We start from the raw sequence: 15,536 nt of genomic DNA on the forward strand, positions 1-15,536 counted from the left end.
GTCGCATCTAATTGATTCATAAATGTATTTTTACTAGTATTTTCACTTCTACTCTATCAGGCAGTCCATTCCATGTGTTGATCGCTCACTTTGTATGAAGAACAACTTCCTGATATCAGTCTTAAATGTACCTTTTACCCTTGTCTATTCACAATTTAATTTTAAGTAATAAAGGTTTACCTTTTCCATTTCTTTAATTATCTTGTGTAACTTTATAAGATCACCTCCCAGATGCTTCCTTTCCAGATTGAAAAGCCCAAGTTTTTCAGGTCTTTCCTCATTACTCATTTGACACATGCATCAGCCTTGTCTCTCTTCTCTCCACTCCCTCTAATGGGTGAAAAATTTCCCTTGTGCCTTGGCAACAAGAGCTGCATACAGTACTTAAAGTGAGGTCCGACCATAATACAGTGGTTTTATCAAAACCTTCTCTTACTTTTATTCCACTGTTTTGGCTGTGTAGTTCAATATTAGAATCATAGAAGGGTTACAGGATGGGAGGAAGCCATTCAGCCCATAGAGTTCGCGCCGGCTCTATGCAAGAACAATCCAGCTAGTCCCACTCCCCTGCCCTATCCCCGTGGCCCTGCAAATTTTTTCCTTTTAAGTACTTATCCAGTTCCTTTTGAAGGCCATAATTGAATCTGCCTCCACCACCCCCTCAGGCAGTGCATTCCAGATCCTAACCACTTGCTATGTAAAAAAAGTTTTTCCTCATGTCACCTTTGGTTACTTTGCCAGTCACCTTAAATCTCTGTCCTTTGGTTCTTCACTCTTCTGCTAATGGGAACAATTTCTCTCTCTCTACTTTGTCTCGACCCTTCATGATTTTGCATACCTCTATCAAATCTCCTCACAACCATCTCTGTTCCAAGGAGAACAACCTCAGCTTCTCCAGTCTGTCTACATAACTGAAGTCCCTCATCCCTGGAATCATTCTAGTAAATCTCTTCTGCACCCTCTCTAAGGCTTTCACATCTTTCCTAAAGTGCGGTGCCCAGAACTGGACACAATACTCCAGTTGTGGCCGAACCAGTGTTTTATAAAGGTTCATCATGACTTCCATGCTTTTGAACTCTATGCCTCTATTTATAAAGCCCAGGATCCCGAATGCTTTTTTAACCGCTTTCCCATTCTGCCCTTCCACCTTCAACGATTTGTGCACATATACCCCCAGATCTCTCTGTTCCCGTACCCCTTTTAGAATTGTTCCTTCTAGTTTATATTGCCTCTCCTCGTTCTTCCTACTATAATGTATCACTTTGCATTTTACTGCATTAAATTTCTGCTCATCCCATACTGTATGGTGGACAAGCAGCTTGACAAATTAGATGCAATGGAGGGGCCGAGGAGCTGGGTGTCCTCAGTGTAAGTGTGAAATCTGACATGTTTTCAGATGATGTCGCCGAGGGGCAGCATGTAGGTGAGAAGTAGGAGGGGGCCAAAGATAGATCCTTGGAGGACTCCAGAGGTAACAGTGCAGGAGCGGGAAGAGAAGCAGTAATGTGAGAATGATATTTAACACGTTTTTGAGCTCTTCAGTGCTTGCAGTAGTCATAAAGTTTGTTGATGGATCTCAGGCAGAGGATTGTTAGAGTTTTTATTACCATCCAAAGGGGGCATAAATATAAGATAGTCACTAATAATTCCAATAGGGAATTCAGGAGAAACTTCTTTACCCAGAGAGTGGTTAGAATGTGGAACTCATAGAATGTACAGCACAGAAACAGGCCATTCAGCCCAACAGGTCCATGACTGTGTTTAGGCTCCATACGAGCCTCTTCCCTCCCTACTTCATTTAACCCTATCAGCATATCTTTCTATTCCTTTCTCCCTCTTGTGTTTATCTAGCTTCCCCTTAAATGCATCTATGCTAGTCACCTCAACTACTCCTTGAGGTAGCGAGTTCTACATTCTAACCACTCTCTGGATTTATTAGTGACTGTCTTATATTTATGGCCCCTAGTTCTGGTCTCCCTTGCAAGTGGAAACATCTTCTCTACATCTACCCTATAAAACCCTTTCATAATCTTAAAGACCTCTATCAGGTCACCCCTCAGTCTTCTCTTTACTAGAGAAAAGAATCCTAGCCTGCTTAATCTGTCCTGATAGGTATAACCTCTCAGTTCTAGTATCATCCTAGTAAATCTTTTTTGCACCTTCTCCAGTGCCTCTATATCCTTTTTATAATATGGAGACCAGAACTGTTCACAGTACTCCAAGTGTGGTCTAACCAAGTTTAATATAACCTCTCTGCTTTTCAATTCAATCCCTCTAGTGCTCCCAGTGCTTGGTCTGCATTTTTTTATGGCTTTATTAACCTGGGTCACTACTTTTAGTGATTTGTGTATCGGTACCTCCAGATCCCTCTGCTCCTCTACCCCATTTAGACTCTTATTATCCAAGCAGTATGTGGCCCCTTTATTCTTCCTACCAAAATGTAATACCTCACACTTATCTATATTGAAATTCATTTTCCAATTACACACCCATTCTGCAAGTTTATTAATGTCTTTCTGTATTTTGTCACAGTCCTCCTTGGTATTAACTATATGCCCCAATTTGGTGTCATCTGCAGATTTTGAAATTGTACTTCCGATTCCTGAGTCCAAGTCGTTTATGTTAATAGTGAACAACAGTGGTCCCAGTACCGATCCTTGTGGAACACCACTTCCTGCCTTTAGCCAGTCTGAGTAATTACCATTAACCTCTACCCTCTGTTTTCTGTTTTGTAGTCAGCTTGCTATCCATTCTGCTACTTGTCCCCTGACTCCACATGCTCTGACCTTAGTCATGAGTCTTCTATGCGATACCTTATCAAAGGCCTTTTGAAAATCCAAATAATTACATTTACTGCATTACCCTTTCTGTTACTTCTTCAAAGAATTCAATAAGGTTGGTCAAGCATGACCTTCCCTTTTGAAATCTGTGCTATTCTTTATTATATTTTCATTTCTAGATGTTTTTCTATTACACCTTTTAGTAAGGATTCCATTATCTTTCCTACCACCGACGTTAAGCTATAATTCCCTGGACTGGTTCTAACACCCTTTTTAAATATAGGACTCACATATAGTCCTTTGGCACTATTCCCTTTTCTAATGAATTATATATATGTAATAGTGCTTCTGCTATCTCTTCCCTAACCTCTTTTAATATGCGCGGATGCAATCCATCCAGACCAAGGGTTTTATCCTTGCTAAGTTTGATTAATTTATCAATTATCTTCTCCCTTTCTATCTTAAACGTCTTTATATATTTTTTGATCTCTTCTTCTAATGTTATGCCCACCGTGTTAGTCTCCCTGGTAAATACAGAGGCAAAGTAATTATTTAATATTTCTACCATTTCACTGTCGTTACCTGTGAGTTTACCCTCGCTAGCACAAGGAGTAGTTGAGGTGACTAGCATAGATGCATTTAAGGGGAAGCTAGATAAACACATGGGAAAGGAATAGAAGGATATGTTGATGGGGTAGATGAAGGATAGGAGGAGGCTCACATAAACACCAGCATGGACTTGTTGGGCTGAATGGCCTGTTTCTATGCTGTACATTCTATCTAATTTACAGATTGGTTTGAGGACTTGTGTGTTGTGTGTGTCATTTAAGGTTTTGGGTTCATGCCTAGATCTGCCTCTTGCCACCAGCAAAATACATTCCATTTATTTTCTTCCTCCATAAAACAAAATCCCCTGCATAAAGGACGAAAAGTAAACAGTGTTGAGACTAGAAAGAGAAAAGTTTCGAAGAGCCGGCACAAACACAATGGGCCAAATGACCTCCTTCTGTGCTGTATGATTCTATGATATGTTGGCAATTTAAAATCCACATTATCCAATTGTTTGCAGGGACTTGGCTTTCTCTCTCCTTCCTCCACCCCCCCACCTTCAAATCTCCATGCGTGCCATACCCCATTCCCTAATGCGAGGCAAGTAGACAACCAGTTCCTGGCTCTACCACTTCTGCCTTTGAGACACTGCAATATGTGCCTCAACTTTACTGTTCTTGTGTGGGAAATGCCTAACTTTGGGGTTGGGGAAAGAGAACGGAGTTCCCTTTGTCCCAAGGCATGGCTGAAATCATGAACTCATGATTAGAAGGAATTATACACCCAAAGAAATATATCAGAGCACCAATGTACTGTGCTACTTTGTATGACCCACGGTGTCATTATTGATGTCTAATGCAGGATCATTTAGAAATAATGGGAATAAAGGTACTGTTGGCAGTACTATTTTATCGAAGTTTGGACCCGTGTTGAACAGTCTTATCAAATGGCAGTAAATAGTCTTATAAAGAGGTTGGAATTTTCAAACACTGGTAAATATGTGAAGCAATAGGATGCATTCAGAAATGTGTGGATTTCAAAAAGTATGTATTGGAAAGAAAGTGCTAGGCTCCTAGAAAGATCTTGCTGTCAGAAGATCTGACTGCTGTCTTTACTCAGCCATCTTTTGTTTCATAGACTGTCATTTTTCTTGCTCCAGATTTGAAACCAGATAATGTTACCAGCTCAAATACCTGCACTGTTGTATAATTTTCACAGTGATGATAATAGATAGTAACTTGTTAAACTTGGATGCATTCTTTGACATATTATTTTATAGGGGTTTTTTTAACCGTAGAAATCCATTTTTTAAAATTAGCTATATGCTTAATTTGGGTCAGTACTTTGCAATGTGCATGCAAAAATTTTGATCTGATACGGGTGTGATGTACATCTGAACATAATTAAAATTTAGCTTTTAAAGGCCAAAAAAAGGATAGTATCTAGCACATTTGTATAAATCTATTTTTATAATGTTTAACTCCTGTATGTAGTGTGTGGGTGTCTAGAATAAACCAAATGAAAGGTTCCTACTGCATAGTCATAAATGGGCTCAAACACTCAAGTCTAACACAAATTGGGGAAAGGGCACTGCTTTATTAGCAATATCTTGCTTCCCTCTCCTAACAACATTTAAGTTTTTTTTCCTTAATTCTGTTATGCAGATTCATGTATTTCCTGCTTTGCACCTATTATTAAGGCTGCTGTATTTCTAAAGGATGTGGCATTACATAATGTTGATGTGAGAATATCTTGGAGGTGTGTATCCTGCAAAATCTTATCTAGATCGTCAAGTGCATCATTTCATAGTTCCTGTATCATAGATTTTTATAAAAAACCACCACCCATTCCGTTTTACTTTTATAGGTTAGAAATAGATAACTCTCTCCTTCTAGATCTTTACCTGTGCCATTATGTAACCAGCAGTTAGGATGTGTGGTACAGTGACCCGGATTGGCTCAGCCAGTTAATTGTTCTTCCCTTCCTGCCTTGACTGACATTGAGAAATATCAATGAGGAAATTAAGGGGCCATATATTACCATTCAATGCAATGAGTTTGTTTTCCAATTAGTGATGTGTCTTTCTGTAATCCAGCTCCTTAATACAGTTGTGTGTTGTGCTATAGCTTTCTTTTTAAAAGTCTATGATTTAATTTATTTTGTTTTGAAACTTATTTATAATACTTTCAGGTTTTACATTTTCATAAACTCATCAGTTGGTTTGTATTGTAAGATCCTCCATTTCAAAAAGGGATTCCAATATTAGTATTTTCAGTGGGTAATATTCCTTAAGGAACTATGGTTTTGCCTTTTTAGTTAGTATTATTGGTAGATGACTTGTTAGTTCAGGTTGGTGAAAATTAATTTGTGTGAAAGAGTTCAACCCAAATTTAAGGTTGATACCACTTTTAACTGGCATGGAGGAGGTGTTTAAAATTTTGGTAATTGGAATAAAAAAGGAAATTGCCATGCCGTGGTGTATTGGGCAGGAAGGGAAATTGTAAGAAAATATTTTTTCACAATTGAAAAATGATAATTTTATGTAGTGGCAATCTGACAGTTCAGTGGATGCATACATAGACTTGTGTGACACTGAGTCATACAGACCAGGAGAGTCCCAGATTCAATTGATCGTTCTGCATCTGCTAATCTCAGTGAGGCTGTGCTTGGGAGCTGTAATTGGGCTCAGTTTTCCTGACTGGGGGAGAGGGAAAAATCAGCTAGGGTTCCTGCCTGTGATTCTGCTAAGTGACCCCGAAGGGAGGGAGGGAAAGAAAGAAAGAAAGTAAAGTAAGTAAGTAAGTAAGTAAGTAAGTAAGTAAGTAAGTAAGTAAGTAAGTAAGTAAGTAAGTAAAGAGGGGTTAAGAACATGTTGTAGTTTTGTTAAAGAAAGAACTTGCATGTTTATCGTGTCTTTCACATCCTCAGTTTGCCCAATTAATCACTTACTTAAGTGTAGTCAGATATTAGGCAAAGGTAGCAGCCAATTTGTGCACAGCAAGGCCCCAAAAACACGAAATGAATGAATGACCAATTAATCCGTTTTCTTCTGGTTCTGCTGGTTGAAGGAAGACTATTGGTCAGGATCCTGGGAGAAATCTTTGCTTTTTTTTGTAAAAGATTCCATGGAACTATTTATCTAACTGAATAAGCAGATGGGGGCCTCAGTTTAATGTCTCACCTGAAAGATGACACCTCTGACAATGCATACTGCCTCAGTATTGCACTGAAGTGTCAAGATTGTGTGCTCAAGTCCTGGAGTATTGTGAACTTTTAAAGAAAAATAAATGAGGATGAATGTAAAACTTCAAAATTAACTCTTGATGTATATAGTTATCTATTTTAATATATTGTACAAAAGATTGTTTTGATTAATTGCACGAGCCTTATTTGATAGTGCAGATATTCAAGTTTAGCCATAGCATATCAATTGTAGTGGAAAGCTTGCTTACAAGCAGTTGGAAAGTAGCACCTATATATAATAATTGGGAGTTGCACGTAGAAATTCGCTTTTAATGTTTGTGCTCGAGCCTCTTCAGTGCTGTACTGTCGGAGGTGTTGTCTTTCGGATGAGACGTTGAACTAAGGCTCTGTCTGCCCCCTCAGGTAGATGTGACAGATCACATTGAACCATTCAAAAAAGAGCTGGGGACTTCTCCTGGTGTCCTGGCTGACATCTATCCCTCAACCAACACCACCAAAAAACATATTATCTTGTCATTTATCTCATTGTGGTTTGTGGACGTTGCTGTGTGCGGATTGGCTGCCGTGTTTGCCTATATTATAGTAGCGAGTACACTTCAAAAGTACTTTGTTGGCTGTGAAATACTTTGGGATGTGATAGGAGCTAAATAACTACAAATTCTTTCCTCTTTAGTTGCAGGGACAGTGAAACCTGCTGAAGGTCTTTGGGCCTGATTTTAGCAGTCCAGAATGCGCGAGGTTTGAATTTATTGGCAAAACATTTAAAGTATTGATATTAATATTATACTGTTAACAGCTCAAAGGGTAAAGCTTTTCTCTTGGTCAGGCCTCGTCTAGAATATAGGAGTCGATTTTAACACCCCTTGCCCAGAGAGAAAGGTGCGTAGGAGGGGTTAAGATCAGGCCGAGTCAGTTTACCGGCCTGAGGCCGCACCCTTCTCGCCTGGCGGCATCTTATCTTCACCAACTTTGAAGTCGGCCGAGGCTCCCATTGCAGGCAAGCAAGGGCTTAAATTAAATTTAAACACCCCCTCTCCAAATGCCACCCCCAATGCATTAAGATTTTCAGGTTACATCATGCAGAAAGGCTGACGAGTTACAGACAGTGACTCTGCAGAAAGACTCTAGATACCGAATCTATGTGAAGATGATGTCTAGCACTCATTTTCCTAATGAACAATTTTAGAGCAATTTTTACGACAACTCAGGGAGGCCTGCTGAGAAACCTGGCGGGATGCAGCGGTAGCCAGAAGAGGCCAAGCTAAATAAGATTTTTTTATTCTTTGGAGGAACAGTAAGAAATCCTCGGGCCTCTCTTGCCCCAGCCCTCTCCCTCCCCACACCAACATTTGTAGGGGCCCATCCCCCGGCACTTACCTTATGCGGGGCCCGTTCCTTTAGGTCCCAGGCAGCGACTGGCTTCTGTCTCAATTCCTGCTCCCGACTGCTGACCTTGGCATCGTTCTTGCTAACTTCGAGCCGGACACCGATTTCAAATATAGCTCTTAAATTAAAATCAGCCGGGCTTCGTTTTTTTCCGAAGTGCTGGTTGCGCCATCCGCTTTGGGCATCCCATCCACCGTACCTGCCCTCCTCCCTTTAAAATCAGGATCGTAATGTCCAGATATTGCCTCTTTATCACCCACCATATGAGGGAACCATATCTCGACACTATTGTAGATGAGGCCTGACCAAGACAAACATGGCAGCCATTCTAACGTAGTTGAAAAGACCTTGCAACAGTCAGCCTTAACTCTCTCCTGCAATGTTGACTGTGAAATTACTTCTTGAATAGGCCCATCTCTAGTTTTGACACTGGGATGTAACCTAAAGCAATAGGTTCATGCAATACTCGAAATAATACTTGTAACCATTTCTGATGCAACTCATTTTGTTGCGTTGTTGGGGGTATTCTGCTGTAAAATCTTTAGGTTCTTCACCTAAACTGTTTGAACTTGTTGATGTATGGCAAATTTGTGCTTGTGTTGAGCTATATTTTGCAGTCTTCCATCATCTGTAAAAGTTTTAGGCATTATTTATTTTTAAATATCTATTGACTTTTTTTTGTTTTTCAGAGAATTTTGCCAAGGACCTCGAACTATTTGCAAAGTAAGTAATACTAATCCACTGAATGTACAGTTAAATCTTTTACTGGTACCTTGGTGGGGAGGGGGCAGTAAGATAATTAGGCTCTTGAGGTAAACCCCTGATAAGATGGGTTCATCTACAAACACTTATAATGGAGCTCAGCTGATGGGAGTGGAAGGAAAAATCTTTTCTTTAACCTGTTGAGAAACCTGGCGGGATGCAACAGTGGCCAGAAGAGGCCAAGCTAAATAAGATTTTTTTATTCTTTGGAGGAGCAGTAAGAAATCCTCAGGCCTCTCTTGCCCCAGTTTTACACCAGTTTTATGGTGTAGTTTGGAATAAGATTCAGCTGGGTTTAAAACTTCTTTCTTGGTATTGACTTACCCAAACCCCATAAGTTTTCAGTATATAACATTTTAGCTTATTCTAGGTGAAGTTGTAGGTGAATTTTGTGAGATTAATATTGTCAGACCAGGTTTTGAGATCTCTTATCTTTACTACCAATAATATTTGCACAAAGTAAAGATTGTATGGAATATTTTTCTTTTTTAAAATTTTGGGTGATCTTTGTTAAATGAGTGAAGTCAGTGTTAGTGAGTTGAAGAATTTCCCACTTTTGGCATAAAGTACTCCCAGATCAGCTGTAATACAAGAGTAATTCTCCCTATGATCTGCCCCAGCAAATGTGCATTAATACAACCTCAATTGCTGTTTAATGTTCCATTTCCTAGATCAGAAATCCTTGTGACTTCTCTGATGAAATTGCCAACATAGTTTAATTGTGCCCAAGTTATGGGCTGTTTTATGGTGTAGACTTGTGCCCCTGATGACTAGGTTCAGGCTGGCTAAACTCACTTCAGGTGTAACTCATCTAGCAGTGAGAGGTTGGGCACATCAAACTTTTTTTGGAGCAAACTTACTTTTTATTTTTATATTTTTTAAATGCCACTCACGTGTGTGGCTTTCTCATGGACCGTGTCCAGCCTTGACACAAATGACCAAAAACTTTGGTTCTAATTGTCATATTTTAAGTTCCAAAAAACATGCATAAGGGATTGAGAGAACGGAAACAAACGTTTCTTGTTTTTCTGTGGATTTAATTAAATTACCTCATGTTGTAAAGCATCTGTATCTAATACAGTCAATATTGAGGAACTCATTTAATTTTATGTTTTTTTAAAAAAAATTGATTCGTAGCTTATCAACTTTGATCTTGTACAGTGCTATAGGAGTTTCATCAGTGCCTTATTGCCATTTGGATCTTTATTGCTATTACTACTACAGGTACTGGTGGTTACTATTTTATAAATATATAATGAATTTATATAGTGCCTTATACATTGAAATGTCAAGTGTTTCACAAAGTGAATTACTTTTGAAGTGCAGTAACTGTTAAATAGGCAAATACGGCATCCATTCTGCACTTGCCATAAGATGAAACAATAAATTTGCTTTTAAGTGTTATTAGTTGATTGAGGAATATTGAGGAATAGTGCAAGAGCTTTCTGGTCATCTTTGTACAATGCCATGTCCATTTGAACCACTGGAACAACATAGAACCTCAGTGTAACATCTCTTCTGAAAGATAGCACTATCAACAATGCAGCACTCACTCAGTACTGCACTGAAACATGAACCTGGATTATGTGCTCAAGCCATGATGTGGAGCATGGCCTACACCTAATCACGCTGACTTTTCTGATTCCAAATTTTTAGAGCAAGATGTATGAAATTTCCTAAAACTTTGTGAAATAGACATTTGATAAATAAGGAAGTGAGCAGTATAGTTTGTTTTTCCTGGAGGACAGATACATTTTAGCACTGGATTCATTTTTTGAAGTAATTTTTAAAGATTATTATAGAACCAGTGTGGTAGTTCACTTTAATATCTTTCTACAGACATGGAAAGCGGACCACTGTTAACACTGATGATGTGAAATTATTGGCGAGGAGGAGCAAAGCTTTGGTGAAGTTACACCTTTTTTTACATTCATCATGAATGTTATTATTGTGTTCCAGTTTTAGCGTCACAATTTAAAATACTCTAAAGCTTAACTGTATTCTTAATAGAAGGCAGTTTAGCCATTGATTGAGGATAGGACATTCAGACTATCCAAACTTCTTCAAACAGATCATATATAAGTTTATACCCCAGTTTATTTAATTTCCTGAGATAAAAATTCCAAGAAGATAAAATGTGACACACACAAAGGTGATTTAGTTAAACTCCAGGATTTCAATTTAACATTGCAATCTACATCAGGCAACTCTGGTTGAATTCCACAGATGCTATTTCAGTGGCCCTCAACAGGACTGAAGCCTTAATGCTACATAGAGTATTTAATCATCTATGTTGATATTTATCCTCAACCACCATTCTTGTTCTTGTCCTCTCTCAAAGGTGTTGATTCCCACTGGCAGACCTCAGTTAGCTCACCCAACTAGCCATTCTTCATGTGTAAACCTAGATAGTGTCAGCAGGCTACTCTACTGTGGAAGGAACCCCAGTTAAACCTGATATTATCCTAACCTGACATCTACCCATGTATTTGCCAGCTGGAGTGAGGATCAGGAACTGCTCTCTTTTTCCTATAGCCCAGCAGCCTGAAACCAATTGAAACACCCAACTACTGCAATTACTGAGATTGGCTTGGCTTAACTTAACATAGGGATCAAACCGCTGGGATTTTCTGTTCTGTCTAGCTTAGTAACACACCATGTTGTGCATTTAACCCACTATAACAGAAGAACTTTCAGTTCTATTCTTAACCAGATACTTGTGCCGCTCTTTCAATCAATTCAGCTTTAAGTTATTTATGTGGGAGTCTGTTATGGATATCTACTAGTTTGGAGTGGAACATTTTCTTTTAGTGTCAGCTGAGGATTTTCAATTTTATTCTTGTGTTCCCTAGTTCTGGGATCAAAGTTTTAGGTCAGACAGCTTGCTTACATCAAGATTATTGATGCCTTAAAGAAAATTTAAGCACTTAGATTAGGTCATCTCTTAATATTCTTTTCCAGCACATACAAGTTCAGTTCTCTGAGTCTCTTCTCGTACATCTCAACTGCCATCTTGTGTTGAGTGGATACTTTTACAGTATGACCAATATTTATGCCCAAATCTTTTCCTTGTAATTCCTAGCCAGGTGGCAGAGTGCAGAAACAAACAGACCAGATTCAGTCAAATTTAACCTTAATTTATTTTGTCCCTTTCCTCAACAACAGTGCCACCATCTGTTACAAAGTGGCATTTTAATGATGCAGACTTGCTCGTAATAATTTAAGTTTTAAGACATATTAGTGCAGCAATTGTGCCTTTATTAGGATTAACTTTAATAAAAATGTGTCCATGGTATTTTTGAAGTGTAGTACTACATTAGTAGAGTATTCTGTACGATACTATAGTGTATAACTAGATGTACAACTCTCAATTCCTTCAAACAAGCCAGTGATGTATATGGTGAAAAGCTGAGGCCCCAGTACAGAACCCTGGGGAACATCACTGGTCACATCCCATCAATCAGAGTACGGTCGCTTTATCCATATTCTGTCTCCTTACCATAAGATAGAACTCTGCTTCTCATTGAAATGGTGAAAGGAGTAGATGGTATGACAGTTTTTGCACCTCAGTGGCAAGGCTACGCAACTTCATTAATAAAACCATGATGAGGAACAGTTTTCCACTCCCCAAGGTATTAATGACATATCTGACCTTTTGTTGGAAAATAGGCCAGGCAGAAACTGACTTGAGACCATAAGCTTATGGAGACCGACACCAAGTGGCATCCCAGCTACAAGAGATGGTTAGACTGCCCAGCAGACAGACAGCACAATATTATATTGAACATAAAGCTTATTGCTTGGTATTTAAATGTTCAATTTCTTGTTTTTCCAGCTAAACTTCATTACAGAGAAATGTAATGATCTTGCTTCCAGTAATGCGGAGCAAAAAGAGAAGAAAACAGTCACTACAGGAAAAGGAAAGAAGAAATCCGATGGCCACCTCGAGTCCATGGTAATTGAAAATGAAGATGTCACCGTCGACTAATCTGCAGAAAAGGCATTTCAAAATGAACATTTATCTTGGACCTAGAACTGAGATCACTGTAGGTTCACCCAAATTTCCCTCAACAAATTTTCTTGCATCATTTTTAGAGGGGTGGGGGATGAAGCTGCAAATGAACAACTGAATTATATGGTGTTATGGAAACTAACAAATACCATGAGATCTACGGAAAATAGATGTCAGTTTATTTTGGCATGGCTACTAACTTTTAAAATGATAGCCAATACCTTTGAGAGTATAATTCACAGTTGTCTTAGCCATCTTAAATAAGGTTCTCATTCTTTTTGATGCATTGAAATTGCTTTCCACACTCTTAATAGGAATGTTTAATTTGCCAGTGCAAAATAATAGTGCCTAATATTTTCTTCAGTCTTCACTGTTTTTGGCACCTGTCAGTGCTCAAGTTTTTGTATATTAAATTTAATTATTGGCACATTGTATTTCTGTAAAATAGCGTCTTTTTGAAGAAAGTTGTTTTAGCTGTTCTAATTATAATCCTGCTGTAGATTGCTGATATTGTAAAGCACCACACTTCCTTGTAGTAGAGAGTGCACAGGAAACCTCAGCAGTCCAATGTTCCTGAAGGATTTGGAAATCAATAAATTTAAGAAATTGTCTAGTCGTGTACAGAAGGCTGCAACACACACGGGGTTCAGACAGCACTCTGAATTGCTTGGGCTCTTCTGTTCTATCATGTTCAAACCACTCATTTATAGAATTGCAACCCAATGGGATGGGTGAAGATAGCGGGAAAAACTTGTGAATGCCAATGCCAAATTACTTCACTGTTCTCATTGACCCATTTCTACAGATGTGACTATCATGGATTATCCCTCCTTGACTTCTCTGCAGACCTTACTTAAAATCCCTGGCCAAGCTTTTGGTCACCTCTGCTAATATTTCCCGACTGTGGGAGCACCAGGAGTGGGAACCCTGGCTTCGTCCTAGCCAAATTGTAGTGCCCTTTCTTACTGCTCCAGCTGAGATTTGCTAAATCCACACAGACCAGAGAAATATAGAAAGAACTTACATTTATATAGTGCCTTTCAGATCTTTGGGACATCCCAAAGCTCTTCACAGCCAATGAAGTACTTTTGAAGTTTGGTCACTGTTGTAATGTCGGGAAACGTGGCAGCTAATTGGCTCACAACAACGTCTCACAAAGAGCAATGAGATAAATGACATTGTTATCTGTTTTAGTGAATGTTGGCCAGGACACCAGGAGAAATCCACTGCTGCTCTTCAAATAGTGCCATGGGACCTTTTTGGTCCACCTGAGAGGGCAGACAGGGCCTCGGTTTAAAATCTCATTCGAATGGCGGTACCTCTGACAGTGCAATACTCCTTCAGTAATGCACTGAAATGTCAGACTAGTTTATGTGCTCAATTCTCTGAGACAGAAGATCGAGGTTCAAGCCCCACTTCAGAGGTGAGAGTGCTACCAATGAGCCAAAGTCAAATTTGGAATCTTCCTGTTCCGTATAGCTCAATATATAAACCCACTGAATCATTGGAGAAGCCCCACACAGATTTTAAACAAAACTTATTTCCCAGTTCTCCACTAACCACAGTCAAATTCGGCAGAGAACAGTTTGAAAATAAAATAGCAATCCCCAGTAAGCATATACAATGATACAGACCCCATTTCTGAATGAGTTCTGACAACCAATCGTTCTCATGAAACATTAACCCTACATTTCTCTCTCCACAGATGCTGCCTAACCTGCTGAGTGTTTTCACCATTTTCTGTTTCTATTCCATAGGTTTGAGTTATTTATAATAAGTTGGTAAATAGATTACAGTCTTTTAAGATAAATGACCATGTTACTTTAAATTTTTTTAAAATGTAACTTAAATACTAACTTGTCATTCAGTTCTTGTCACAAAGATTGTTTGATATTCCACACTACACTGTTCATACCATCTGGTTTTAAAGCAACGTAGCTCTGCATTTTTTTTAATCCATTTATGGGAAGTGGATGTCGCAGGCAAGGCCAGCATTTGTTTCCTGTCCCTAATTGCCCATGAGAAAGTGGTGGTGAGCTGCAGTCCATGCGGTGAAGGTATTCCCACAGTGTAGTTCGGTATGGAGTTCCAGGATTTTGACCCAGCTACGATGAAGGAATGGCGATATATTTCCAAGTCAGGATGGTGTGACTTGGAGGGGAATGCACAGCTGGTGGTGTTTCCATGCGCCTGCTGCCCTTGTCCTAGGTGGTAGAGGTCGCTGGTGTGGGAGGTGCTGCCGAAGAAACCTTGAAGAGTTGCTGCAGTGCATCTTGTAGATGGTACACACTGCTGCCAAGGTGTGCCAGTGGTGGAGGGAGTGAATGTTTTGGGTGGTGGATGGGGTGCCAATCAAGCGGGTTGCTTTGTCCTGGATGGTGTCGAGCTTCTTGAATGTTGTTGGAGCTGCGCTCTTCCAGGCAAGTGGAGAGTATTCCATCACACTCCTGACTTGTGCCTTGTAGATGGTGGAAAAGCTTTGGGGAGTCAGGAGGTGAGTCACTTGCCACAGAATACCCATCCTCTGACCTGCTCTTGTAGCCATAGTATTTATATGGCTGGTCCAGTTAAGTTTCTGGTCAATGGTGACCCCCAGAATGTCGATGGGGGAATTCGGCGATGGTAATGTCTTTGAATGTCAAGGGGAGGTGGTCTTTGCCTGGCACTTGTCTGGCACGAATTTTATTTGCCACTTATCAGCCCAAGCCTGGATGTTGTCCAGGTCTTGCTGCATCCAGGCATGGACTGCTTCATTATCTGAGGGGTTGTGAATGAAACTCAACACTGTGCAATCATCAGCGAGCATCTCCATTTCTGTCCTTATGATGGAGGGAAGGTCATCA

General features: G+C 39.6%; 1 protein-coding gene across 1 annotated transcript in view; it reads left to right on the top strand.

The window, feature by feature from the left end:
• The window catches only part of cenps (centromere protein S), a 32,062-nt gene extending 18,758 nt beyond the window's left edge, over nucleotides 1–13,304 (top strand). Inside the window, exons 3-5 of the mRNA XM_067970376.1 lie at nucleotides 8,609–8,642; nucleotides 10,521–10,587; nucleotides 12,517–13,304. Of these exons, the coding sequence (XP_067826477.1) occupies nucleotides 8,609–8,642; nucleotides 10,521–10,587; nucleotides 12,517–12,669 (254 nt within the window). The 3' untranslated portion in view covers nucleotides 12,670–13,304. The remainder of the gene's footprint in view (nucleotides 1–8,608; nucleotides 8,643–10,520; nucleotides 10,588–12,516) is intronic.
• The last annotated feature ends 2,232 nt before the right edge of the window (nucleotides 13,305–15,536 follow it).

Source organism: Heptranchias perlo, chromosome 32 (assembly GCF_035084215.1).
Source record: "Heptranchias perlo isolate sHepPer1 chromosome 32, sHepPer1.hap1, whole genome shotgun sequence".
Taxonomy (NCBI): domain Eukaryota; kingdom Metazoa; phylum Chordata; class Chondrichthyes; order Hexanchiformes; family Hexanchidae; genus Heptranchias; species Heptranchias perlo.